This window comes from Anomaloglossus baeobatrachus, chromosome 8 (assembly GCF_048569485.1).
Source record: "Anomaloglossus baeobatrachus isolate aAnoBae1 chromosome 8, aAnoBae1.hap1, whole genome shotgun sequence".
Lineage (NCBI taxonomy): Eukaryota > Metazoa > Chordata > Amphibia > Anura > Aromobatidae > Anomaloglossus > Anomaloglossus baeobatrachus.
In genome coordinates this window covers 208,077,663-208,104,584 of record NC_134360.1, presented here as the reverse complement: position 1 = coordinate 208,104,584, position 26,922 = coordinate 208,077,663, and the positions used below count along the sequence as shown (strand labels likewise).

The window sequence follows — 26,922 nt, the reverse complement described above, 5'->3', positions numbered from 1 at the left end:
CGAGGCGAATTGGGACCTGCCCGGTCCTCGAAAGGACCGATAACCAGACTGACCCTTCCTCTGTTGGGGTTTGTTTTGTCTGTGTTGCGGTAAGGATGAGTCCTTACCCTTGGAGTGTTTGATGATTTCATCCAAACGCTCTCCAAACAATCGGTCACGAGAAAAAGGCAAATTGGTTAAGCACTTCTTGGAATGAGAATCTGCTTTCCAATGTCTCAACCACAGGGCCCTACGCAAAACAACGGAGTTGGCTGACGCCACTGCCGTGCGGCTTGTAGCGTCAAGAACAGCATTAATCGCGTACGACGCGAATGCCGCCATTTGCGAGGTCAATGGTGCTACCTGCGGGGCAAATGCACGTGTGACTGAGTCGACTTGCGCAAGCCCGGCTGAGATAGCTTGGAGTGCCCATACGGCCGCAAAAGATGGCGCTAACGACGCTCCAATCGCTTCATAGATGGATTTCAGCCAGAGCTCCATCTGCCTGTCAGTGGCATCTTTAAGTGCCGCTCCATCTTCAACTGCAACCAAGGATCTAGCTGCAAGCCTGGAAATTGGAGGATCCACTTTTGGACACTGGGTCCAACCCTTGACCACCTCAGGGGGAAAAGGATAGCGTGTATCTTTAAGCCGTTTAGAAAAACGCCTTTCAGGATAAGCGTGGGGTTTCTGGATTGCGTCTCTAAAGTCAGCGTGGTCCAGAAAAGTGCTTAATGTACGCTTAGGGTATCTGAAATGGATTCTCTCGTGCTGCGAAGCTGACTCCTCTACAAGAGGAGCTGGTGGGGAAATATTTAACATCTTATTGATGTTAAATATAAGATCATTAACTATGGCGTCACCATCTGGTGTATCTAGATTGAGAGCGGTCCCAGGATCAGAATCCTGATCAGTTACGTCCGCCTCATCACCCATAGATTCATCTCGCTGGGATCCTGACCATTGAGATGAATGTGAAGGCCCGTCATAGCGAGCCCGCTTAGGCTGCCCGGGGCCATCGTCCGAGTCAGAGTCTTCACCCTGAGGTGTATGTGCCCGTCCCGGAGCTTGGAGGTAATTCAGCTGAGGGGGACCAGGGGGCAATGATTGCACAGTGTCCGTGGCCTGAAGTACAGGCCTAGCTCGCAATGTGTCAAGAATTTGTGACATAGTGAGAGACATTCTGTCAGCAAAAGCTGCAAACTCAGTTCCTGTCACCTGGACAGCATTCACAGGTGGTACACCCTGGGTCACGTCCAGCAGAGGTCCCGACTGTGCAAGCGCCGCAGGGGCCGAGCACTGCACACAATGGGGGTCCGTGGAGCCTGCCGGTAGAAAAGTCCCACATGCGGTGCAGGAAGCATATAATGTCTGTGCCTTGGCACCCTTGCGTTTTACGGACGACATGCTGCTGGCTCTCTGCAATGTGAGAGAGTCTATAGCCAAAGGGCGACCAGCGCTATGCAATACAAAGTATTTGTAGAAACAAAATACTAAGAATACTACTGGCACAAGAGGGGGTGAGCCCTGAGGGCTGCTTACCGCCCGCTGAATAGCGGGTAAGAGGCGCAGAATTCCTTGTCTGGGTCTCCCCGGCTCCCCTCTGCAGCTCAGCGTGTCAGCAGGAATGGCTGCCGGCGTCTGTGGAGAGGGGCGGTCCGTGGGAGTTCCTAAACAAAAGTGCGGGAAACAGTGTCCCCTCTGTGCCGATTGTGAGGGCTGGAGTATGTAAAAACGACTCCAGCCCTCGGCGCTGATGCACTGACCAGCGTCCCGCCCCTCTCCTGACTGGCAGGTCTGGGGGCGGGAACGAACGGAAGCAGGCCGCAAAAGCCGGGGACTCGAGTTATCAGCGCGGCCGCCGTAAAAGCGCGGCCCGCGCTGAAGTCCCCGGCGCACCACAAGTGCCAGCCGCGCCGCAGTCCCAGCGGCCGGCGCGACCGATTCCCAGAAGTGTGCCTGCTTCAGCGAAGCTGAATGAGGCCATGGCACAAGCGCCGCAGCGCTGATGTCCCCGGCGCACTACAACACCCAGCATGCTGCGGTGTGAGCGCCAAATGCACGGGGACACAGAGTACCTTGAGGAAGCAGGGCCATGTCCCTGATGTACTCCGCTCCATCCAGCATCTTCTCCAGGGGCTGTAGATGGAGCACGGTCTCAGTGCCTGGAGACCAGTAAATCCCACTTCACCCAGAGCCCTGTAAAAAGGGATGGGGAAGGAATCAGCATGTGGGCTCCTGCCGCCGTACCCGCAATGGGTACCTCAACCTTACAAACACCTCCGACATACAGTGGGGTGAGAAGGGAGCATGCTGGGAGCCCTGTATGGGCCCTCTTTTCTTCCATCCGACATAGTCAGCAGCTGCTGCTGACTAAAAACAATGGAGCTATGCGTGCGTGTCTGACCTCCTGCGCACAAAGCTAAAACTGAGGAATCCGTACTCCTACGGGAGGGTGTATAGCCAGAAGGGGAGGGGCCTTACACTTTTAAGTGTAGTTCTTTGTGCGGCCTCCAGAGGCAGTAGCTATACACCCACTGTCTGGGTCTCCCAATTAGGAGCGAAAAAGAAATCACGTCTTTATTTTATCATGCAGACACAAAGAATAACATGACCAGCACAACGCGTTTCAGGTGAAAGCACTCACCCTTAATCATGCTCATCTTTTGCATTATTTTGGGCTGTGGCAGTGCCTGTCCGTGCTCCAGGACGAAATCAAGACTGAGCTTTTTCCACGGTGAGCTGATTCATACTATTGAGTATTTTTACAAACTTATTACAGTAATACAAAATAATGTTCTGTATTCATATACATTACAGTACACTAATACAAGATACTGTACAGTAAAAAAAAAAATAAAGTGCACGTTATGTTAGCTTACAATAGAATTGTTGGTGTGCGGGAGGTACAGTACTAGCAATGTGCTGCACTGGTTAGCAGAAAGAAAGTACAATACTGTATCCACAAATTGATAGACATGCTATATAGTATATACTGTATAGTTTTATACTGTATACAGTACATTTGTACAGAAAGTTACCTCCAGAGCGGGTCAGAGCGCGGTAAGAGGACAGAACCGGAAGTGTGAGCACGGTGAGGATTTGCTCTTATTGCAAATCACTGCTCTTAAACCAAGTTACAAATTTGTAAAAAGCTTTGCTTGTCTTGCAAAACATTCTCAAACCAAGTCCAAGGTTCCACCGTATATGCATCTATCAAACGCCCCGAATGTAGGAATCCACAAGGGGACAAGGCAGGTTTCATGCACCACATACTTGATGCATGCAAGAGTCGGACCCAGCGGCATTCTGCCAGATTAAAGGGCTTCTCCGGCAACTTTCACTTGTGTATTGGGAGGTAAGATGTGCTGAGGACGTTATGTGCCTGCCAAGGCTCATGTGCATCCGGCTGGCTCTTAGAATAAACAGTGCTGTGCACACATCCTACCACCACTTGGAGATGGCATATCATTGAGATAATCTGCATCCCGATTCAGAAGGGAGAGGGGCTGGAGATCCCCTTTAAATGATCCGGATTGGTTGAGTGTCAGCGGTGATATTCTGCTGCGGATGGTGCGGTCTAAGCTCCCATTCCATCCCCAGCCTTGGGCTACGTATGACATCTGACGCTAGGGTGTTAAAGATTACATATTTTTTTAACACAATATTTGACAGCTCTAGACTGAGGCTGAGCAGGTTATTTATTTTAGCCTTGAAGGCAAATGTAGAAAAAGTATACGGCTGCACTGGTAGAACCTGATTCCTTGTCTTATGCTTTGAAGAAGTCACTAAGTGCCGCCAAACAGCCGAAAACGCAGGTGCACCCTACCAGGACTCAGGTGCCAGGAACAGAGAGTCCTCCCGACCTTCTCCCCCTATTCTGCATGTATGTTTATGCGAAAGGAAGGAGACAAGCTGCTGCCACAATTTACAGATCCTGGAATATCTCCCATGATATCAATCGATCAGGCATGTTGAAATCCATCATGTCTGATCTTTCCCCTCCTTTGAGGAGGGTCGGGACACCCCATACATATTAGGATACTTTCACACTTGCGTTGGACGGCTTCCGTAGCATTGCGTTGTGTGACGGATGCAACGGATGCGTTGCATATAGTGGCACAACGGATGCTACGGATCGTACAAAACAATGGAAAGCTTTTTTTTTTCTTCTTCTTTACAGTTTACCGGCAGCAGACTATTGTGAACGATCAGCTGAGCGCTCTCAATAGCCGGCGGCCGGACGCTCAGCTGATCGCTCTCAATAGCCGGCGGCCGGGCGCTCAGCTGATCGCTCTCAATAGCCGGCGGCCGGGCGCTCAGCTGATCGCTCTCAATAGCCGGCGGCCGGGCGCTCAGCTGAGCGCTCTCAATAGCCGGCGGCAGGGCGCTCAGCTGAACGTTCTCAATAGCCGGCGGCAGGGCGCTCAACTGAACGTTCGGCCACCGAGAAATAAAATAAAGTTTATGTGATTAAAAAAAAAAAAAAAGCATGCGCAGTGAAAAATAAAGGTTTCCGCCGCTCAAAAAGAACGGAATTTTGTTTACTTACCGTAAATTCCTTTTCTTCTAGCTCTAATTGGGAGACCCAGACAATTGGGGTGTATAGGCTATGCCTCCGGAGGCAGCACAAAGTATTACACTCAAAAGTGTTAAGCCCCTCCCCTTCTGCCTATACACCCCCCGTGCTCCCACGGGCTCCTCAGTTTTGGTGCAAAAGCAAGAAGGAGGAAATATAATTACAAACTGGTTTAAAGTAACGTCAATCCGAAGGAACATCGGAGAACTGAAACCATTCAACATGAACAACATGTGTACACAAAAAAACAGGGGCGGGTGCTGGGTCTCCCAATTAGAGCTAGAAGAAAAGGAATTTACGGTAAGTAAACAAAATTCCGTTCTTCTTTTTCGCTCTATTGGGAGACCCAGACAATTGGGACGTCCAAAAGCAGTCCCTGGGTGGGTAAAATAATACCTCGTAAGAGAGCCGTAAAACGGCCCTTTCCTACAGGTGGGCAACCGCCGCCTGAAGGACTCGTCTACCTAGGCTGGCATCCGCCGCAGCATAGGTATGCACCTGATAGTGTTTCGTGAAAGTGTGCAGGCTCGACCAGGTAGCCGCCTGACACACCTGCTGAGCCGTAGCCTGGTGCCTCAAAGCCCAGGACGCGCCCACGGCTCTGGAAGAATGGGCCTTCAGCCCTGAGGGAACCGGAAGCCCAGCCGAACGGTAAGCTTCGATAATTGGCTCTTTGATCCACCGAGCCAGGGTTGATTTGGAAGCCTGTGACCCTTTACGCTGGCCAGCGACAAGGACAAAGAGTGCATCCGAGCGGCGCAGGGGCGCCGTACGAGAAATGTAGAATCTGAGTGCTCTCACCAGATCTAACAAGTGCAAATCCTTTTCACATTGGTGAACTGGATGAGGATAAAAAGAAGGTAAGGAGATATCCTGATTGAGATGAAAGGGGGATACAACCTTAGGGAGAAATTCCGGAACCGGACGTAGAACTACCTTGTCCTGGTGAAACACCAGAAAAGGAGCTTTGCATGACAACGCTGCTAGCTCAGACACTCTCCGAAGAGAGGTGACTGCTACTAGGAAGACCACCTTCTGCGAAAGGCGTGAGAGAGAGATATCTCTCATTGGCTCGAATGGTGGTTTCTGAAGAACCATCAGCACCCTGTTCAGATCCCAGGGTTCTAACGGCCGCTTGTAAGGTGGAACGATGTGACAAACTCCCTGCAGGAACGTGCGTACCTGTGGAAGTCTAGCTAGGCGCTTCTGGAAAAACACCGAGAGCGCAGAAACTTGTCCCTTAAGGGAGCCAAGCGACAAACCCTTTTCCAGTCCAGATTGAAGGAAGGACAGAAAAGTAGGTAATGCAAATGGCCAGGGAGAAAAACCCTGAGCAGAGCACCATGACAGAAAAATTTTCCACGTCCTGTGATAGATCTTGGCGGACGTTGGTTTCCTAGCCTGTCTCATAGTGGCAATGACAACCTGAGATAATCCTGAAGACGCTAGGATCCAGGGCTCAATGGCCACGCAGTCAGGTTGAGGGCCGCAGAATTCAGATGGAAAAACGGCCCTTGAGACAGCAAGTCTGTTCGGTCTGGTAGTGCCCACGGTTGGCCGACCGTGAGATGCCACAGATCCGGGTACCACGACCTCCTCGGCCAGTCTGGAGCGACGAGGATGGCGCGGCGGCAGTCGGCCCTGATCTTGCGTAACACTCTGGGCAACAGTGCCAGCGGAGGAAACACATACGGGAGCTGAGACTGCGACCAAACCTGAACTAAGGCGTCTGCCGCCAGAGCTCTGGGGTCTTGAGACCGTGCCATGAACATTGGTACCTTGTTGTTGTGCCGGGACGCCATGAGGTCGACGTCCGGCACCCCCCAGCGGCAACAGATCTCCTGAAACACGTCCGGGTGAAGGGACCATTCCCCTGCGTCCATGCCCTGGCGACTGAGATAATCTGCTTCCCAGTTTTCCACGCCTGGGATGTGAACTGCGGATATGGTGGAGGACGTGGCTTCCACCCACATCAAGATCCGCCGGACTTCCTGAAAGGCTTGACGACTGCGTGTGCCGCCTTGGTGATTGATGTATGCCACCGCTGTGGAATTGTCCGACTGAATTCGGATCTGCTTGCCTGCCAGCCACTGCTGGAACGCTTTCAGGGCAAGATACACTGCCCGAATTTCCAGAACATTGATCTGAAGCGAGGACTCTTGCAGTGTCCACGTACCCCGAGTCCTGTGGTGGAGAAAAAAACGCTCCCCATCCTGACAGACTCGCGTCTGTCGTGACTACTTCCCAGGATGGGGGAAGGAAGGATTTCCCCTTCGATAATGAAGTGGGAAGAAGCCACCACCGAAGGGAGGCTTTGGTCGCCTGAGAGAGGGAGACGGTCCTGTCGAGGGACGTCGGCTTCCTGTCCCATTTGCGTAGTATGTCCCATTGAAGGGGACGCAGGTGAAACTGCGCGAAAGGGACTGCTTCCATTGCTGCCACCATCTTCCCCAATAAGTGCATGAGGCGCCTCAAGGGGTGTGACTGGCCTTAAAGGAGAGACTGTACCCCTTTCTGTAGTGACTGCTGTTTGATCAGCGGAAGCTTCACTATCGCTGAGAGGGTATGAAACTCCATGCCAAGGTACGTCAGCGATTGGGCCGGTGTCAGATTTGACTTTGGAAAATTGATGATCCACCCGAAACTCTGGAGAGTCTCCAGGGTAACGTCGAGGCTGAGTTGGCATGCCTCTTGAGAGGGTGCCTTGATCAACAGATCGTCCAAGTACGGGATCACAGAATGACCCTGAGAATGGAGGACCGCTACTACAGTAGCCATAACCTTGGTGAAAACCCGTGGGGCTGTTGCCAGGCCGAATGGTAGTGCCACGAACTGTAGGTGTTCGTTTTCCATGGCGAAGCGCAAGAAGCGTTGGTGCTCTGGGGCAATCGGAACGTGGAGATAAGCATCTTTGATATCGATCGATGCAAGGAAATCTCCCTGGGACATTGAGGCGATGACGGAACGGAGGGATTCCATCCGGAACCGCCTGGTCTTTACGTGTTTGTTGAGAAGTTTCAGGTCCAGGACAGGACGGAAGGACCCGTCCTTCTTTGGGACCACAAACAAGTTGGAGTAAAAACCGTGGCCCTGTTGCTGAAGAGGAACAGGGACCACCACTCCTTCTGCCTTCAGGGTGCCCAGCGCCTGCCGAAGAGCCTCGGCTCGCTCGGGAGGCGGAGAGGACCGGAAGAATCGAGTCGGGGGACGAGAGATGAACTCTATCTTGTAACCGTGAGAGAGAATGTCTCTCACCCAGCGGTCTTTTATTTGTGGCAGCCAGGTGTCGCAAAAGCGGTAGAGCCTGCCACCGACCGAGGATGCTACTAGAGGAGGTAGAAAGTCATGAGGCAGCCGCTTTGTTAGCGGTGCTCCCAATGGCCTTTTTAGGACGTGACTTAGACCGCCGTGCATCAGAGTTCCTTTGTTCTTTCTGAGACCTTTTGGACGAGGAGAATTGGGACCTGCCCGCGCCCCGAAAGGACCGAAACCTCGACTGCCCTCTCCTCTGTTGGGAGAGGTTCTGCTTGGGCTGGGGTAAGGATGTATCCTTTCCCTTGGATTGTTTGATGATTTCATCCAGGCGCTCGCCAAAGAGCCTGTCGCCAGAAATTGGCAAACCGGTTAAACGCTTTTTTGGAAGCGGAATCTGCCTTCCACTCCCGTAGCCACAAGGCCCTGCGGACTACTACCGAATTGGCGGTCGCAACTGCCGTACGGCTCACAGAGTCCAGGACAGCATTCATAGCGTAAGACGCAATTGCCGAGGTCTGGGAGGTAATGGAAGCCACGTGTGGCGCGGCCGCTTCAATTTTCGCTTGACCTGCTGATATAGCTTGTAGCGCCCATACGGCTGCGAATGCTGGGGCAAAAGAAGCTCCGATAGCTTCATAGATGGATTTCATCCAGAGCTCCATCTGCCTGTCAGTGGCATGTTTAAGCGAGGCCCCATCTTCCACTGCAAGTATGGATCTAGCCGCCAGTCTGGAGATTGGAGGATCCACTTTGGGACATTGAATCCAACCTTTAACCACTTCCGGGGGAAAAGGATAACGTGTATCCTTAAGGCGCTTAGAGAAACGCTTATCCGGACAAGCATGGTGATTCTGGATTGCCTCTCTGACATCAGAGTGGTCTAGAAACATACTCTGTGTACGCTTGGGGAACCTGAAGCGAAATTTCTCCTACTGAGAATCTGACTCCTCCGCCGGAGGGGCTGAGGGAAGAATATCCAGCAACTGATGAATGGATGCAATAAGATCATTCACTATAGCGTCCCCGTCTGGAGAATTAAGATTGAGAGCGCTCCCAGGATCAGAATCCTGATCAGCTGTCTCCGCATCATCAACCAGAGAATCCCCCCGCTGAGACCCTAAACAATATGATGTCGAGGGAATTCTAAGCGGCCCGCTTAGACGATCTGGGGCTAGGTTCTAAGTCCGAACCCTCCGTCTGGGATGTATGAGATACCCCGTAAGGACCTTGTTGGTCCAACTGAGGGGGGTCAGGGAACAATGATTCAACAGAGTCCCTTTGCTGAGATACCGGTCTGGACTGTAAGGCTTCTAGTATCTTAGCCATAGTCTCAGATAGTTGATCCTTAAAGGCTGCAAACTCAGTCCCTGTCACCTGGACAGTGACAACAGGTGGCTCCCCCTGGGCCCCTCTTAGCAGAGGATCCGGCTGAGGAAGTGTCACAGGGGTCTTGCTGCCACCTGGGTCTTACATGCGGCGCAGGCAACATAATAAGCCTGTGTTTTGGCACCCCTGCCTTTTGTGGGCGCCATGCTATAGTTTTCCCTGAGTAACACAATAGGGTAAATAGCCAGAAAGAACTGTGCTCATACAGTGTAAATTATATACAGTACACAAATAATGTACCAATACAATACAGCACCATGGGGCTAGCACCACATGTGCTGCTTACCAGCCGCCTAAGCGGTTGTGAGGCCACCAGAGACCGTGTCTGGGTCTCCGATGAATATGTCCCTCTCTGCAGCGTCGGTGGAGCTGACAGGAATGGCTGCGGCGTCCTGACGAGCTGAGGAAGCTGTGGGCGTGGCCTAGAAAGAGCGCGAAACGGGCGCTCATACTGTGCACAGTGAGGGGAGTGGAGCATGTAAATCATACTCCAGCCCTCATTGCTGCTCGCTCCGTGCAGCGTCCCGCCCTTCCCCTGCCTGTCAGGGCTGAGGGCGGGAGAAAAAAAGGGAAACTAGGCCGCAATGAAGCCGGGGACTGTAGTAATAAACGCGGCCGCCGTAAAAGCGCGGCCGCGTGAAAGTCCCCGGCGAACTACAAGTCCCAGCCGCGCCGCAGTGTCCCGTGGCAACGGCGGTCAGTGCGGTAGCCCTTACATATAAACACACTCAGCGACGCTGAGTGTGTAATGGCACATATAGACCCGGTCAGCGCCGCGGTCCCCGGTGCACTAGCACACCCAGCAAAGCTGAGGTGATGCCGTGCGCGGTCCCCATAGGGATACAGAGTACCTTTAAGATGCAGGGCCATGTCCCTGAACGGTATCGGCTCCTATCCATCAGGCTCCACAGGAGTTGTGGATGAAGCCCGGTCTCAGTGCCTGGAGACCGATAAGATCCCACTTCACCCAGAGCCCTAAGGGGGATGGGGAAGGAAAAACAGCATGTGGGCTCCAGCCTCCGTACCCGCAATGGATACCTCAACCTTAACAACACCGCCGACAAAAGTGGGGTGAGAAGGGAGCATGCTGGGGGCCCTATATGGGCCCACTTTTCTTCCATCCGACCTAGTCAGCAGCTGCTGCTGACTAATCTGTGGAGCTGTGCTTGCATGTCTGCCTCCTTCGCACAAAGCAAAAAACTGAGGAGCCCGTGGGAGCACGGGGGGTGTATAGGCAGAAGGGGAGGGGCTTAACACTTTTGAGTGTAATACTTTGTGCTGCCTCCGGAGGCATAGCCTATACACCCCAATTGTCTGGGTCTCCCAATAGAGCGAAAAAGAAAAGTTACATGCAGCGTTTATTCCGCCCAACGCAGCGTCAAAATAACGACGCTGCTTCGTCCAGCGGATGCAACGCTGACACTTGCGTTACAGTGCGTTGACCATACAAGTCTATGGAGAATAGCGCAGTGCGCTAACTGACTGCGCTATTCTCCATAGTGACGGACTCCGCTGAACGCAAGTGTGAAAGTAGCCTTAAACAGCTGTCCAATGTGGCCCCATTGTGGGGTTTGTAGAAAGCTTAGGGGCGAGTGCAACGTCATAAATCTGCCGGATACTCCACACCTGCAAATAGAGGAGGGGACGACTGGAATCTGATCAAGGTCCACACTTTAGGCCGGGATCACATTTTGTGGACACAATGGATTTTAACCTCATGACTAGCCAGAATCCATCTGTACAAGGAGTGTGGGGGACACTGCTCAATGAAGGGTCAATGTCCTGAGAAAGAATAAAAGCCATTTCTAAAATGTGATAGGTCTGGCTAAAAATATATGGTTTTATTGTGCACTTAAAAGGGATGTTCCACTACAATAGCTACATAACTCACAGTACAGACCAAAAGTTTGGACACACCTTCTCATTCAAAGGAGTTTTCTTTATCTTCATAACTCTAAAAATTGTAGATTCACATTGAAGGCATCAAGACTATGAATTAAAACATGTGGAATGAAATACTTAAAAAAGTGTGAAACAACTGAAAATATGTCTTATATTCTAGGTTCTTCAAAGTAGCCACCTTTTGCTTTGATTACTGCTTTGCACACTCTTGGCATTCTCTTGATGAGCTTCAAGAGGTAGTCACCGGAAATGGTTTTCCAACAGTCTTGAAGGAGTTCCCAGAGATGCTTAGCACTTGTTGACCCTTTTGCCTTCACTCTGCGGTCCAGCTCACCCCAAACCATCTCGATTGGGTTCAGGTCTGGTGACTGTGGAGGCCAGGTCATCAGGCGTAGCACCCCATCACTCGCCTTAGTCAAATAGCCCTTACACAGCCTGGAGGTGTGTTTGGGGTCATTGTCCTGTTGAAAAATAAATGATGGTCCAACTAAACGTAAACCGGATGGAATAGCACGCCGCTGCAAGATGCTGTGGTAGCCATGCTGGTTCAGTATGCCTTCAATTTTGAATAAATCCCCATCAGTGTAACCAGCAAAAAAACCCCACACCATCTCCTCCATGCTTCACGGTGGGAACCAGGCATGTAGAGTCCATCCGTTCACCTTTTCTGCGTCGCACAAAGACATGGTGGTTGGATCCAAAGATCTCAAATTTGGACTCATCAGACCAAAGCAAAGATTTCCACTGGTCTAATGTCCATTCCTTGTGTTCTTTAGCCCAAACAAGTCTTTTCTGCTTGTTGCCTGTCCTTAGCAGTGGTTTCCTAGCAGCTATTTTACCATGAAGGCCTGCTGCACAAAAGTCTCCTCTTAACAGCTGTTTTAGAGATGTGTCTGCTGCTAGAACTCTGTGTGGCATTGACCTGGTCTCTAATCTGAGCTGCTGTTAACCTGCGATGTCTGAGGCTGGTGAACTCGAATAAACTTATCCTCCGCAGCAGAGGTGACTCTTGGTCTTCCTTTCCTTTGGCGGTCCTCATGTGAGCCAGTTTCTCTGTAGCGTTTGATGTTTTTTTGCCACTGCACTTGGGCACACTTTCAAAGTTTTCCCAATTTTTCGGACTGACTGACCTTCATTTCTTAAAGTAATAATGGCCACTCGTTTTTCTTTACTTAGAATTTGTACTATGGCAAGAACAAAGCAGCTAACAGTCTATTCAGTAGGACTATCAGCTGTGTATCCACCAGACTTCTGCACAACACAACTGATGATCCCAACCCCATTTATAAGGCAAGAAATCCCACTTATTAAACCTGGCAGGGCACACCTGTGAAGTGAAATCCATTTCCAGTGACTACCTCTTGAAGCTCATCAAGAGAATGCCAAGAGTGTGCAAAGCAGTAATCAAAGCAAAAGGTGGCTACTTTGAAGAACCTAGAATAGAAGACATATTTTCAGTTGTTTCACACTTTTTGTTAAGTATTTCATTCCACATGTGTTAATTCATTGTTTTGATGCCTTCAATGTGAATCTACAATTTTTAGAAAATAAAGAAAACTCTTTGAATGAGAAGGTGTGTCCAAACTTTTGGTCTGTACTGCATTTCATCTATCCAGCAATCAACTATCAGAACACGAACATTTGATGCTAACTAAAAGGCCTGTCTTAATGCCCGACCTATAACCAAAAGAATTTGACTTGTTTCTAGACCTTCAAGGTCTTTATCAGGAAATTGACTCAAAAGGGAAAAGAAAAAAAAAAAATCAAGCCCCAACGATCCACATTTTCATGCTGGTATCAAAACTAAATCCAACTTTTACCCAATCAATATTTTTCATGATGTGGTCTTAAGCAAATTCAGAGCCTTCGCTAATCCTACAGCGGTTCCCAAGAGAAATTTCTAGATTCTCTCAATCTTGAAAAAAAAATGCTATCCAGTCCCATCATGATAATGATAATATGGTCATAAGAGCAGCAGAAGAGGGTGGTGGCATTGTCATGCAGAACACCGCTGATTACTGTTAGGCTGCTTTCACACATCAGTTTTTTGCCATCAGGCACGATCCGGCGAAAAAACTAATGCAACGGATCCATCGAAAAAAATGGATCCTTTGCACCAGTTTTTTTTCCATCCATTTCTTCCGTTTGACGGATCCGTTTTGATACGGAGCATGCTCAGTTTTAAAGAAAAAAAAAGGAAACCGGCATATGACGGATGACGCCAGATCCGGTGTCCATAGGCTTCCATTATAAAACACGCCGTACGCGCCGGATGTGGCGCGATCTGTTGTGATCCGTTTTTTTTTTTTGCCAGACACAAAAACGTTCACTTCAATGTTTCATCCGGCCGCCAGACAAGCAAATTTTGCCGGATCCATCAAAAAACGGATGAAACGCAAGGCCATCCGGCACAATCCGGCGCTAATGAAAGTCTATGAGGGAAAAAACGGATCCGGCAGCAACAGACGCCGGATTTGTTTTTTCATGTTTTTACCGGATGCCTCATGGCAAAAAACTGATGTGTGAAAGCAGCTTTAGGCTTTGTGCACAAGTTGCGTTTTTTTTTGCAGATTTAAATCAATACTGCAAGGAAAAACATCCCAGCAAAGTCTATGAGGAGCCTGACTTTCTGTGCACATACTGCAGATGTTTTCCTTGCAGATTTTGATGCAAAAAAAAAAAAAAAAAATGCAGCATGTCAATTTTTTTCTGCATTTTTTTTCTTGCATCTGATATAATTAACTGCAATGCATTATATCTGTCTTTGCCTCACATACCATGCATCTGGCATGGTCTGCGAGGTGATCTGTAGCTCAGTAACCCAGGGTTGTCAGGGCAGCGATTGGGTCCCTATGATTGCATTACAGGGACCTGATCGCCAGGGAGAGGTAAGGGGTTAAATTGCTGGGAAAGGCGTGGACACTGCTCTGGGCAGTGAGAGCCGGGTCTCACCTGTAATATTAGATGGAGACCTGGCGGTGATCGCGGGGGTACAGCACAGGAACCCCCGCTATCTCCATGGCGTGAAAAAATGTGATTCATAAAAATGTGTTTTTTTCTGCTGCATTCTTACTACCAAAACATGATCTGCACTCAAAAATGCTACATGGGCACATAGCCTAAAGGTGGTGTCACACACAGCGACAACGACGTCGCTGCTAAGTCACCATTTTCTGTGACGTACAGCGACGTCCCGTCGCTGTCGCTGTGTGTGACATCCAGCAACGCCCGGCGACCTCACAGCAGGGGCCAGGATCGTTGCTGAATGTCCTGCTTCATTTTTTGGACGTTGCTCTCCCGCTGTGAAGCACACATCGCTGTGTGTGACAGCGAGAGAGCGACGAACTAAAGCAAGCAGGGAGACGGCTTCTGGCAGCCTGCGGTGAGCTGTAACCAAGGTAAATATCGGGTAACCAAGGGAAGCCCTTTCCTTGGTTACCCAATATTTACCTTTTGTTACTAGCGTCCGTCGCTCTCACGCTGCCAGTGCCGGCTCCTGCTCTCTGCACACGTAGCTGGAGTACACATCGGGTAATTAACCCAATGTGTACTCTGGCTAGGAGTGCAGGGAACAGGGAGCCGACACTGGCAGCGTGAGAGCGGCGGACGCTAGTAACTAAGGTAAATATCGGGTAACCAGCGAAGCATTTTCCTTGGTTACCTGATATTTACCTTAGTTACCAAGCGCAGCATCGCTAACACACGTCGCTGCTGGCTGGGGGCTGGACACTGGTCGCTGGTGAGATCTGCCTGTTTGACAGCTCACCAGCGACCATGTAACGAGGCAGCAGCAATCCTGATAAGGTCAGGTCGCCCGTCGTGATCTCTGCTGCGTCGTTATGTGTGACCCCAGCTTAAGGGGGCAAATAGGATCTCATCAGACAAGGTTTATTATTTTCCCATTAAGGCCCCTTTCACACGTCCGTGCCTCCGGTACGTGTATGGTCAGTTTCCTCACGTACCGGAGACACGGGCACACATAGACCCATTAAAATCAATGGGTCTGCGTTCACGTGCGTATTCTGCCATGAACCGTGTGGAGCATGTGCCCCACACGTAGACATGTCCCCGTTTTCTCCGGCATCACGGGTGTCACAGAGAACGCAAACGGACCACAGGGATGTGTTCCGTGTGACACGCACCGGAGAAAACACATGTGTCTGCGATAAAAAAAAAAAACCAAACAACTTTACTCACCTTCTCCAGCCCTGCAGTCTCTGCCGCTGCTGTCACTTGCTTCTGACTCCCGCTCATTATCCTCATTGCATATTCACTTCACTGTGGCCGGAAGCAGCGGGGAGTCGGCAGGACCGGAGACCGACGCCAGGGACAGGCGAGTAGAGAGTTCCCGTTCTCTGTGTGTTATCACAGATAACACACCTGTGCCATAAACACGGCTCACGGAGGGCAAAGCGCACCTTTGACACGTCCATGAAAAACGTGCGTGGTTTTTCACGGACGTGTGAAAGAGGCCTAAAACGGACCCTATGTCTAAGATCATTAAACTCATTGCTGAAGCAGATAAGAATAATATTCTAAATAAACAAGAAAATAAATTCCTTACTGTCAAACATCCCACTCCTCCATTCTTTTATCACCTGCCTAAAATTCATAAAGACATATTTAATCCTCCAGCAGACCCATTATCTCTGGGATTTGCTCCTTAACGAGTAATTTGGCTGCATATATTGATAAAATAATGAGAATTAAAGTCACCCATCTATCTAGCTCACTTATCACTGTAGCACAAACTGTGAAATGGACCCCGTCACATACTCGCAGACATGGACGTGGCTCCAATCTCCAATATCACCCCTGACATTGGATTTATGCGTTTCAAAAAATATTTGCTCATAGATGATAGACTTTCTGACCGACAAAAAAAAATTAAAAAAATTTTCCTACATGAAGGACTATCATCCATCCTCAAAAATACCGTAACTGCTTCACGTTCTGTGGGACCCATTACCATCAGACACGTGAAACCACAATGGGTTCAAAAGTAGCGCCCAGTTATGCAAAACCTTTTCATGGAAGTATTTGAGAATCAGTTTATATACAATAGAATCTATACTGAGAGCATGGAAATCTACAAATTATATATAGATGCCCTATTTCTCATCTGGGACAGTTCTAAGCATGACACACACCTTCATTAATGACCTAAATTCTAATGATCGGGGCATGGCATTTTCACCTGCTACATATTGCATCAGTTTGCACTTTTTAGGGCTAACCATATTCATTTCCAATAACTGCATTTGTGCTAAAACCTTTAAGTCCTTCTATGAATTCCTGCCCTCCAGGGATATACGGATCTGTGGCGGTGCAATAGGCTGGGTCCATCTCTCTTCCATTATTAAATACGTAATTACTTACCGGTAATGTGTTTTTTTCTGAACCCATGACGGCACCACGATGTAAGGGTGCAGTCATGGGTGCTGGAAAAATACGTAATTACTTACCGGTAATGTGTTTTTTCTGAACCCATGACGGCACCCTTACATCGTGGTGCCGTCATGGGTGCTGGAAAAAGATCACCTATTGCAGAGTTCTCACACAAATATGTCCCCTCAATCATACTCATCTCTTCTCTCGGAGTTAAGGCCACGTCTCACTTAGCGACATCGCTACAGACATCGCTGCTGACTCATGGTTTTGGTGACGCAACAGCGATGTTGCTAGTGATGTCGCTGTGGGTGACATCCAGCAACGACCTGGCCCCTGCTGTGAGGTCACCGGTCGTTGCTGAATGTCCTGGACCATTTTCTTCAAAGGCGATGTCCTGCTGCGCAGGAGGCATCGCTGTGTTTGACACTGTGTGACAGGGTCCCAATGACAGCAGAGATCGTTATACAGGTCACTACTGCGACCTGGATCATTACTGAGTCGTTGGTAAGGTCTGACTTTGTGACATCTCACCAGCGATCCTTATCAGGTCGCATCGTTTTCAGGATCGCTGGTAAGTCGCTAAATGTGACGGGGGTTTTATAGTAGTATATGTCTTTTTTCTTCCCCTTATCTTCTTCTAGACCCTCTGAGGTCTTCTGATCTATTAAATTAAGGTACCGTCACACTAAGCGACGCTCCAGCGATCCCACCAGCAACCTGACCTGGCAGGGATCGCTGGAGCGTCGCTACACGGGTTGCTGTTGAGCTGTCACACAGGCAGATCTCGCCAGCGACCAGCCCCCAGCGACGCGAGGAAGCGATGCTGCGCTTGGTAACTAAGGTAAATATCGGGTAACCAACCCAATATTTACCTTGGTTACCAGCGCATACCGCTTAGCGCTGGCTCCCTGCACTCCTAGCCAGAGTACACATCGGGTTAATTACCTGATGTGTACTCCAGCTATGTGTGCAGGCAGCAGGAGCCGGCACTGACAGCGTGAGAGCGGCGGACGCTGGTAACGAAGGTAAATATCGGGTAACCAAGGGAAGGGCTTCTTTGTTACCCGATGTTTACCGTGGTTACCAGCGTCCGCAGAAGCCGGCTCCCTGCTGCCTGCACATTCAGTTGTTGCTCTGTCGCTGTCACACACAGCGATGTGTGCTTCACAGCAGGAGAGCAACAACTAAAAAATGGTCCAGGACATTCAGCAACAACCGGCGACCTCACAGCAGGGGCCAGGTTGTTGCTGGATGTCACACACAACAACATCACTAGCAACATCGCTGCTACATCACAAAAGTCGTGCCTCAGCAGCGATGTTGCTTAGTGAGACGTGGCCTTTACTCCTGTGTGCTGGGGCACTTGATAGATGCACACTGTGAACAATGGGTTGTCTTTTTAAAGGGAACCTGTCCCCAGGTTTTTCCTTTACAAGCTGCGGCCACCACCAGTTAACTCTTATATACAGTATTCTGGAATATCTACGCGATCAATATCAGATGAGTGGGAGACTGCACCCTGCACCCCCACAGATTAGCTGTTCGGTGGCTGGATGTACAGTTGTGGAGCTGAGCAGCCACAAAGTCAGCAAGTGTTAAGTGGTTATCGGTGGAGTTGGGAAGAGCTGATTGGGGGGGGATCCTAACCCCCCCTCCAAATTATATATGGATGACCTATCCTATTTAGACCATCAATAAAATTGCATTGGAAAGCCTCTATAAATTTATGGATACAGGGAGTTAATATCTGTGGTATCACAATCCAGATAACCTGTGAAGAGAAGTCTCAGACAGAACTGGGGAGCTCCCGTAATGCGAAGAAATGATGGCTGTACAGTTTTACTTTATGAGGTCTAAGTATATCTAACTGACTGATATAAAACTCATCATAAAGACACTATAAATACTTGCTTTAAATGCTGTACCCAAAAGGTGCATTAAGAGGAGTAGTTAAGGAATGTATATTGTATACTATAAAAAAAAAAATAGGGCTAACAGAAAAACTTCTTAAATTGAATACCAACAATGACAAAGAAAACACCCTGAGCAATCATGATCTCTATCATCCTGTGACATACACTGAGGACAGTGATTGGCTGCAGCGGTCACGGGGCTGTAAGGAAGATCATTGCTGCAGTAAAATTAACACAAGTTTATTTATCTTCTTAAATGAATCCTGTACCCAATCTAGGACATACTATTACATCATGTAGCAGGTGAATGGAGCAGGCTGCTGTGTTATACAGCAGAGTTTTGGCAGTCAATCACGGGGTGAAGATGGGTTGCCACGGCATCCAGGGCCTGCTGAAGACCTCTGGTGCTGCCATCTTGGTACTCCTGTGAAGCCCAGCCACAGGTGATCTTCAAAGGAGACTGATTTTCTTTATATACTAATGAAAAACGTTTGTCGGCCCACACTGACTGTATAAAGTAAGCGCATAGCATTATAAGTTATATAGTCCATATAAAACTGGCGTTTTTTTTTTTGTTTTTTTTTAGATTTAGTCGATGCCTTTATTCTGCAGAAATAGTTAATTGAAATATGTTAATTCGGCTGTGTGGTGCACTCTGGGGGTGGCCAAGAGGCTCAGCACACCGCCCCACCCACTGGTTTAGCATGCCCCGCCTCCATCACTGCTGATTGACAGCTTATGGGCCTAGCTCAGCTTTCTCAGACAACACAGAGTTGTCAACCACCAGTGAGGCAGTAGTGAGCATGAAAAAAAAAACAGGAAAAATGTCATATGCTAGGATTCTGCAGGTAAATAATTATATATATCACGGTCGTGCAGTATATACACACACACATACATAGATATATGATATAGTCTATATAATACAATGCTATACTATATAGACACACACACAACTATAAAATGTTATATAATTAAAAAATAGAAATAAAAATTATAATATATATATATATATATATATATATATATATATATATATATATATATATATATATATATATTTGCCTTATTCTGTCTGTCTTGCTCCAAAATTGTGTCCTTACGGTGACACAAAGCGGATTGGCCGCTGGCCTCGCCATGGCCCCGCCCCCCGGCACGGATTGGTCGCTCGCCTTGGCTCCCCCCACACACGGATTGGCCAGCCGCTCGCACAGGCTCCGCCCCCCACACGGATTGGCCTCTCGCCCCGGCACCCTGCACGTATTGGCGCACGTTTGGGAGTGCGCAGCATGGCGGATGGAGCACGTTTGGGAGTGCACAGCATGGCGGATGGAGCACGTTTGGGAGTGCACAGCATGGCGGATGGAGCACGTTTGGGAGTGCACAGCATGGCGGATGGAGCACGTTTGGGAGTGCACAGCATGGCGGATGGAGCACGTTTGGGAGTGCACAGCATGGCGGATGGAGCACGTTTGGGAGTGCACAGCATGTCGGATGGAGCACGTTTGGGAGTGCACAGCATGTCGGATGGAGCACGTTTGGGAGTGCACAGCATGGCAGATGGAGCACGTTTGGGAGTGCGCAGCATGGCGGATGGAGCACGATGGGGGGTGCGCAGCATGGGGGATGGAGCACGATGGGAGGTGCACACCTCCCCCCAACACACACACACACACACACACACACACACACACACACTGGGAACCACAAACACCGCCCTACACAGACACCCACACACACAGACAACGTTGCACACACACACACACACAACACCCAACACACAAACACCGCGGCATAGATAAATATACGCACATACCACGCAACACACACACACATTGCACAAAACATACCTCCCCCCAAAACACACCACACCCACACAAACCGCGCAACACACACACACACACAACGCTACAGACACACAGCGCTCCACAAACAACGCAACACACATACAACACCGCTCTCACCCCCCGCCACACCCAGAACATGTACAGCCCCTACACAAACACTTGGTAACTACACACAACATATATATATATCAAAAATCATACATTAACTACACAATACGTAAATTCTAGAATACCCGATGCGTAGAATCGGGCCACCTTCTAGTATAATATATATATATATATATATATATATATATATATATATATATATATATATATATATATATATTACACACACACACACATCTATATACTCACTTTGTATAATATACTATATACACGCACTATATAATACAATATAACCCCCAGTGATGTTGGGCAGGGCGATTCCTATTCTTCCATTAAAATAATCCATTGAAAATCACTTTAGTCCCAGTACGGCTGATATCAGAGAGCAACAGCTGCAGTGTGGGGGACAGGACGTGCTGCGGCCCCGGCACTGCTTGCACAGGACGGGCTGGGTGGCGGCGGGCGCTGCTCTTACCTCCGGGTATGTATGGAGGGGGTAGGTGCCCTCACAGACTTGATGGCAGGACGAGCTGTCCCCCAGGGCGGTGTCCAGCGACCCCCGAGCTCCCAAAGTGCAACATAGCAATAGCGCAAGCCCCCAGATCACCTTCGCGGCCGCCATCTTTCTCCTCCCGGTAGTCAACATCCGGAGTAGGTGGTTCCTCAGCTCCGCCCACAAAGTTGTTTACAAACGTCATCACTAAGAGACGAGACTTTTGTACGGAATGGGAAGAAAGTGTACGGAAGAGTGGAAGCATGGACAGGTTCGTGATCCGAAACCCGAAACCGCGGGCGGCGCAAGACACCGGGAAGGGGAAACACAAGGCTCAGGCCACTCTGCACTCCCTGAAGGTAAGAGTCTGAGGTGAAACTGGACACCATATAGTGAAGGCTGACACGTACAGGTCCACACTACTGACTGTGCAGCCAAAGATAACAACATGGTATATGCTGGGGTTTGTGGTTCCCTAAAGTTAACTATGCTGGAACTTGTAGTTCTCCACTGCAGGCCGCATGATGGAACTTGTGGTTCTCCAATGCAGGCCGCATGATGGAACTTGTGGTTCTCCAATGCAGACCGCATGCTGGGGCTTGTGGTTCTCCAGTGCAGACTGCATGCTGGGGCTTGTGGTTCTCCAGTGCAGACCGCATGCTGGGGCTTGTAGTTCTCCAGTGCAGACTGCATGCTGGGGCTTGTAGTTCTCCAGTGCAGACTGCATGCTGGGGCTTGTAGTTCTCCAGTGCAGACTGCATGCTGGGGCTTGTAGTTCTCCAGTGCAGACTGCATGCTGGGGCTTGTAGTTCTCCAGTGCAGACGGCATGCTGGGGCTTGTAGTTCTCCAGTGCAGACTGCATGCTGGGGCTTGTAGTTCTCCAGTGCAGACTGCATGCTGGGGCTTGTGGTTCTCCAGTGCAGACCGCATGCTGGGGCTTGTAGTTCTCCAGTGCAGACTGCATGCTGGGGCTTGTAGTTCTCCAGTGCAGACTGCATGCTGGGGCTTGTAGTTCTCCAGTGCAGACGGCATGCTGGGGCTTGTAGTTCTCCAGTGCAGACGGCATGCTGGGGCTTGTAGTTCTCCAGTGCAGACGGCATGCTGGGGCTTGTAGTTCTCCAGTGCAGACTGCATGCTGGGGCTTGTAGTTCTCCAGTGCAGACTGCATGCTGGGGCTTGTAGTTCTCCAATGCAGACTGCATGCTGGGGCTTGTAGTTCTCCAATGCAGACTGCATGCTGGGGCTTGTAGTTCTCCAATGCAGACTGCATGCTGGGGCTTGTAGTTCTCCAATGCAGACTGCATGCTGGGGCTTGTAGTTCTCCAATGCAGACTGCATGCTGGGGCTTGTAGTTCTCCAATGCAGACTGCATGCTGGGGCTTGTAGTTCTCCAATGCAGACTGCATGCTGGGGCTTGTAGTTCTCCAATGCAGACTGCATGCTGGGGCTTGTAGTTCTCCAATGCAGACTGCATGCTGGGGCTTGTAGTTCTCCAATGCAGACTGCATGCTGGGGCTTGTAGTTCTCCAATGCAGACTGCATGCTGGGGCTTGTAGTTCTCCAATGCAGACTGCATGCTGGGGCTTGTAGTTCTCCAATGCAGAGTGCATGCTGAAACTTGTAGTTCTCCACTGCAGAGTGCATGCTGAAACTTGTAGTTCTCCACTGCAGACCGCATGATGGAACTTGTGGTTCTCCACTGCAGGCTGCATGATGGAACTTGTGGTTCCCCCAACAGTTACATAGCTATAGTTAACATGCTGGGACTTCTAGTTCCCAGCCACTACATAGCTGATGTTAATATATTTGGACATGTAGTTCCCCAGCAGTTGAATAGGTAATGTCAGCATATTGGGATTAGAAGCTCCCAGCAGTTGGATAGTTGCTGGGACTTGTAGTTCCTCACTAGTTGTTTACTTGCAGGTTCTGTTTTTGTCCCCAGCCTTACTAAGTGGAAAGTTTCACAACAGACCACTTTGCCGGACTTTTTTCCTTCCTGTATGTCAGTCTGTGTCTTTCTTTCTTCTTCATATAGAGGGTTGTCGTTCTGGAAGATATAAAGAGATGGAAATGTATCCTGGATCTGCCGAACCAAACCACGGAGAATCTGATAGACACTTTGTCACAACTAAAGAAGAAGATTCCCTCGGAGGAGGTGATCCGTTCCACTAAAATAGGTAAAAGGTACCATTTTTATGCCTGAAATTCATATTTGTGACTTATTCTTGTGATTATATATAGCTTACCGTTTTATATGTCCAACTCCAATGCAGAGCTGTGTGTGTCCAACATTACAGAGTACACCCCCCTGTGGTCTGGTGTGTAGTCTCAGTCATCTGTTGCTGGTGTGAGGTGGATCTGGATGAGCAGTTGTGATACAGTACGGACTTGAGATGCTGGTGAAGCAGGAGGATCTCCTGTGTAATACCAGTACAGGAGCAATTGGCAACATGTTGTCAAGGGAGAAATGTGGGTAAGACTGCTAATGGAGTCTTTGTTCAGGGCAAATTCAAAGGACGGGTCCAAATTAGCTATCTGTACAGATATAATGAGACTCAATATCAATGAACACAGGACATGTTCTCTGATTGAGCCCAGGCTTGCGTCTGAACTCGTGTATTCCATAGATCAGATATTAGTATTACAGTTCAACCTTCAGACATGTACAAAAGTATCAATCTGTCTTTTCTCACACATCAAAACAGTACAGGGAGGTGCCTAGGGACATAAAAACCCACATTTCATCCCACAGATGACACATTCCTTCTTTGTGTGAAATCACTGATAAGCATAAATACTTTCTCTGTTCATTGTTTGTACATCTGTTCACTCATCCTTGGTTTAACCCTTTCTTGACTATACAGCTTAGAATCATATTATGGCGTCTGAGCAATTGTCATGTAGAGACGCAGATAATTATGCAACTACATCTATATTTTGATTCTTTACATACACAGATAATCTTATTAAGTTTGAACAAACAATCTATAGCCCAGACTACCTTTACAATGTTATCTGAAAGAAAGAATGTTTTCAATTCCTGAAGATCCTCCGGAAATCCAGGATGACGTTTGATGTGTGGGACACCTGGAAGGCCTGTATTAGACTATATACAGTATTAACCTTGCTCATTGTAGTGAATGGGGCTGAGCTGCAATACCAAACACAACCTGTAGGCAGGTGAGGCGCTTTTTTCCTGCTTTGCTTGTAGTCAGACGTAACCCTTTATTCTCCTCTTACAGGGGAGGCAGTGGAGCGCTTGCAGATACACGGTGACAAAGAAGTATCCAACCTCGCTAAAGAAGTGCATACCCAATGGGAAACGTTCATACAGGAGAAGCGCTGCAAGCCCACCATAGAGGTGAGGAGTGATGCTGCAACCGAGAAGCTGCGCAGCAACGGCAGGAGGCTGATCAGTGAGGCCTTGGACAAAGAGGTAAGCGATTATGTATACAGTGGGTCTGTTTTATGCAGCCTGTAGATAGGGGGGGGGGATCTCAGTCTTTGTTTACTTGCCCTGCAGCAATGACATCACGTATATCCATGTGACTGGTGCAGCCAATCACTGACATTAATGGGCTAATGGTGTACATACAGGTGTACAAATCACTGGTGTGATTGGCTGCAGAAGTTACAAGAACTCCTGTAGTAGCAGTGATTTTTATCAGGTAATAAAATATATATATATATACATATAATTGCCTTATTCTGTCTGTCTGTCTTACTCCAAAATTCTGTCCTTACCGCGACAAGCATCTCATTGGCCGCTCGCCTCGGCTCCGACCCCCCCCCCCCCCCCCGCACGGATTGGCCGCTCGCCCAGGCTCCGCCCCCCACACGGATTGGCCTCTCGCCCCGGCCCCCTGCACGCATTGGCAACTCGGCCACGCACCGCCCCCCTCACGCATTGCACGCTCGCTCTGGCCCCGCCCCCCGCACGTATTCCCCGAACCGACACTGAGCCCCGACTCCCAGGTGAGTGCTGTACCCCCTGGAGCCCACATCAGCGTACGCCGCCAACCCAGCCGACACATACCCTCGCATTGCTGGGGTTGCCAGCGTACGCAGGTGTGGGCTCCCGTGCGAGCGGGGGGCGGGGTACGCTGGTAACCATGGTACACATCGGCTAATATTGTGTAGCATGGTTACCAGCGTACACCGGCTCCCAGGTGAGCGCATCAAGGTCCTGCAGCGGCGGAACACACACACACACACACACACACACACACACACACACACACACACACACACACACACACACACACACACACACACACACACACACACACACACACACACATCAGATCACACTCACTCTCACACACACACATCAGAAAGGTTTGCTTATTAACCCGATGTGTACTCTGGCTAGGAGTGCAAGGAGCCAGTGCTAAGCGGTGTGCGCTGGTAACCAAGGTAAATATCGGGTAACCAGCGAAGGGCTTTGCTTGGCTACCCGATATTTACCTTAGTTACCAAGCGCAGCATTGCTTCCACGCGTCGCTGCTGGCTGGGGGCTGGTCACTGGTCGCTGGTGAGATCTGCCTGTTTGACAGCTCACCAACGACCATGTAACGACGCAGCAGCGATCCTGATAAGGTCAGGTCATCGTCGTGATCGCTGCTGCGTCGCTACGTGTGACCCTAGCTTAAGTGTATCTACGATTATTTGTAATATATTGTGAGTACTCAATTGATATACTTATCACTAAATACTGGCTTATTTTTGCAGTGTATTGTATATGGATTATTTTGTTTTCATTTCTTGTCTTTTTTTTTTTTTTAAAAAAAAGTGTATCCTCAATAAAATGTATTTTTAGCTGAATACTGTGGTTTTCCTTTGTGGTATTGCAATCTAAATGTAGCCTAAATCTGATGACGCTAGTAATGTAATATGCACAAAGCATTGTTTTCTGTGCTGCTTGCCCATCAGGCCGGTGACGCTTTGGCTGAGTGCATAGAACGAGAAGTTTTCCACCAAAGCTCCAGACTCCTCAGTGTGCACTACAGAAGGACGGTCCGTGCCTTGGTCTTCGCTCTGAAGCATAAACCTGGGATTCGGACTCAAGTGACAGATGGCTCTTTACCTGTCAACCAATTAGTGCAGAGACATAAGAAGTGACATCCCGCGGCTGGAAGGACATTATATGGAGGAGTGGAAAACCTTCCGGACGGACCTTGCTAGTAAACCGTACCCACACAATCCTCTGAAGATGAAGAACGCACCGCACATTATCGCTGTTGAACATTTTCGATGGAGAATTTGTGAAACCGCTGATATTTTTATTTTTTTACTAAAAGTTTTAGAATAAAATGTGACTAAAGAATCATTGGTGATCAAGAACACAATCGATCCTCTACTGACGCCATTACCATGAATCCTACCCAAACACACCCTCGTACAAAATATAAGGGACAAGTATCGCTTATGTCATTTTAATTATTAGAACTCAGATACAAAAATATATATATATTTTTTTATTGTAATTTTTTTTTTTTTTATTCTAGTTAGCCTATGAATTCCTTTACAACAATTATTTTGTTATTGTTCATTTGATTCCTAATACAAATTAATGCAACTTTCTAAATGGTGTTTGCTTTGTTTTGTTTTCTTTTTTTTGACTATCATTTTGCTGCTGCAGAACTTCTTTAAGTCCTGTATCCTCGTGATCTGCAAAAAACATGATACAAATCTATCAGAACTCTTGATCCTGGTTCTGAGCACTCTCTGCTCCCTCCTTCCTTCTCTCAGTGTTAGGCATCTGTGTTTTGCGTTCTAGTGTGTGGGACACCTTACCCAAACTTGACAGCCTCATATATGCTTCTGAGGCTGTCTAATTTGGATTTCCAGACCAGGAGATTAGAACACGAAACACAGATATTTGAAACCGGCCTTAGCGAGGAGAAGTGCACAGACCTACAGTGGAGAGATGGAAAGCATCTAAAGTTTTATTGAGGGCAGAGAAAATGGGCTATAGATCAGGAGGAAAATAAATTATAAGGAAATCATTGGAGATTTGGAGCTGTGGTGATATGAGCTGTGAAGACATCAGCACCCTAGATAGGCAC

General features: G+C 48.8%; 2 protein-coding genes across 2 annotated transcripts in view; one reads left to right on the top strand and one right to left on the bottom strand.

Moving 5' to 3' along the window:
- TMEM59 (transmembrane protein 59) overlaps positions 1–21,025 on the bottom strand; it is a 68,065-nt gene extending 47,040 nt beyond the window's left edge. Inside the window, exon 1 of the mRNA XM_075320125.1 lies at positions 20,836–21,025. Within this exon, the coding sequence (XP_075176240.1) occupies positions 20,836–21,006 (171 nt within the window). The 5' untranslated portion in view covers positions 21,007–21,025. The remainder of the gene's footprint in view (positions 1–20,835) is intronic.
- A 44-nt stretch (positions 21,026–21,069) lies between these two features.
- Positions 21,070–26,439, top strand: TCEANC2 (transcription elongation factor A N-terminal and central domain containing 2). The gene is made up of 4 exons (XM_075320124.1): positions 21,070–21,212; positions 22,890–23,031; positions 24,097–24,290; positions 25,787–26,439. The coding sequence occupies exons 1-4, from the start codon at positions 21,117–21,119 to the stop codon at positions 25,973–25,975; spliced, it is 621 nt and encodes a 206-aa protein (XP_075176239.1). The 5' UTR covers positions 21,070–21,116; the 3' UTR covers positions 25,976–26,439.
- Positions 26,440–26,922: the final 483 nt, after the last annotated feature.

Bases quoted from the DNA above. Each gene is read 5' to 3' on its own strand.
- TCEANC2 (XM_075320124.1), top strand. From the start codon at position 21,117: ATGGACAGGTTCGTGATCCGAAACCCGAAACCGCGGGCGGCGCAAGAC. The intron at 21,213-22,889 runs GTAAGAGTCTGA...TTCTTCATATAG, and splicing joins CCACTCTGCACTCCCTGAAG to AGGGTTGTCGTTCTGGAAGA. The intron at 23,032-24,096 runs GTAAAAGGTACC...CTCCTCTTACAG, and splicing joins GATCCGTTCCACTAAAATAG to GGGAGGCAGTGGAGCGCTTG.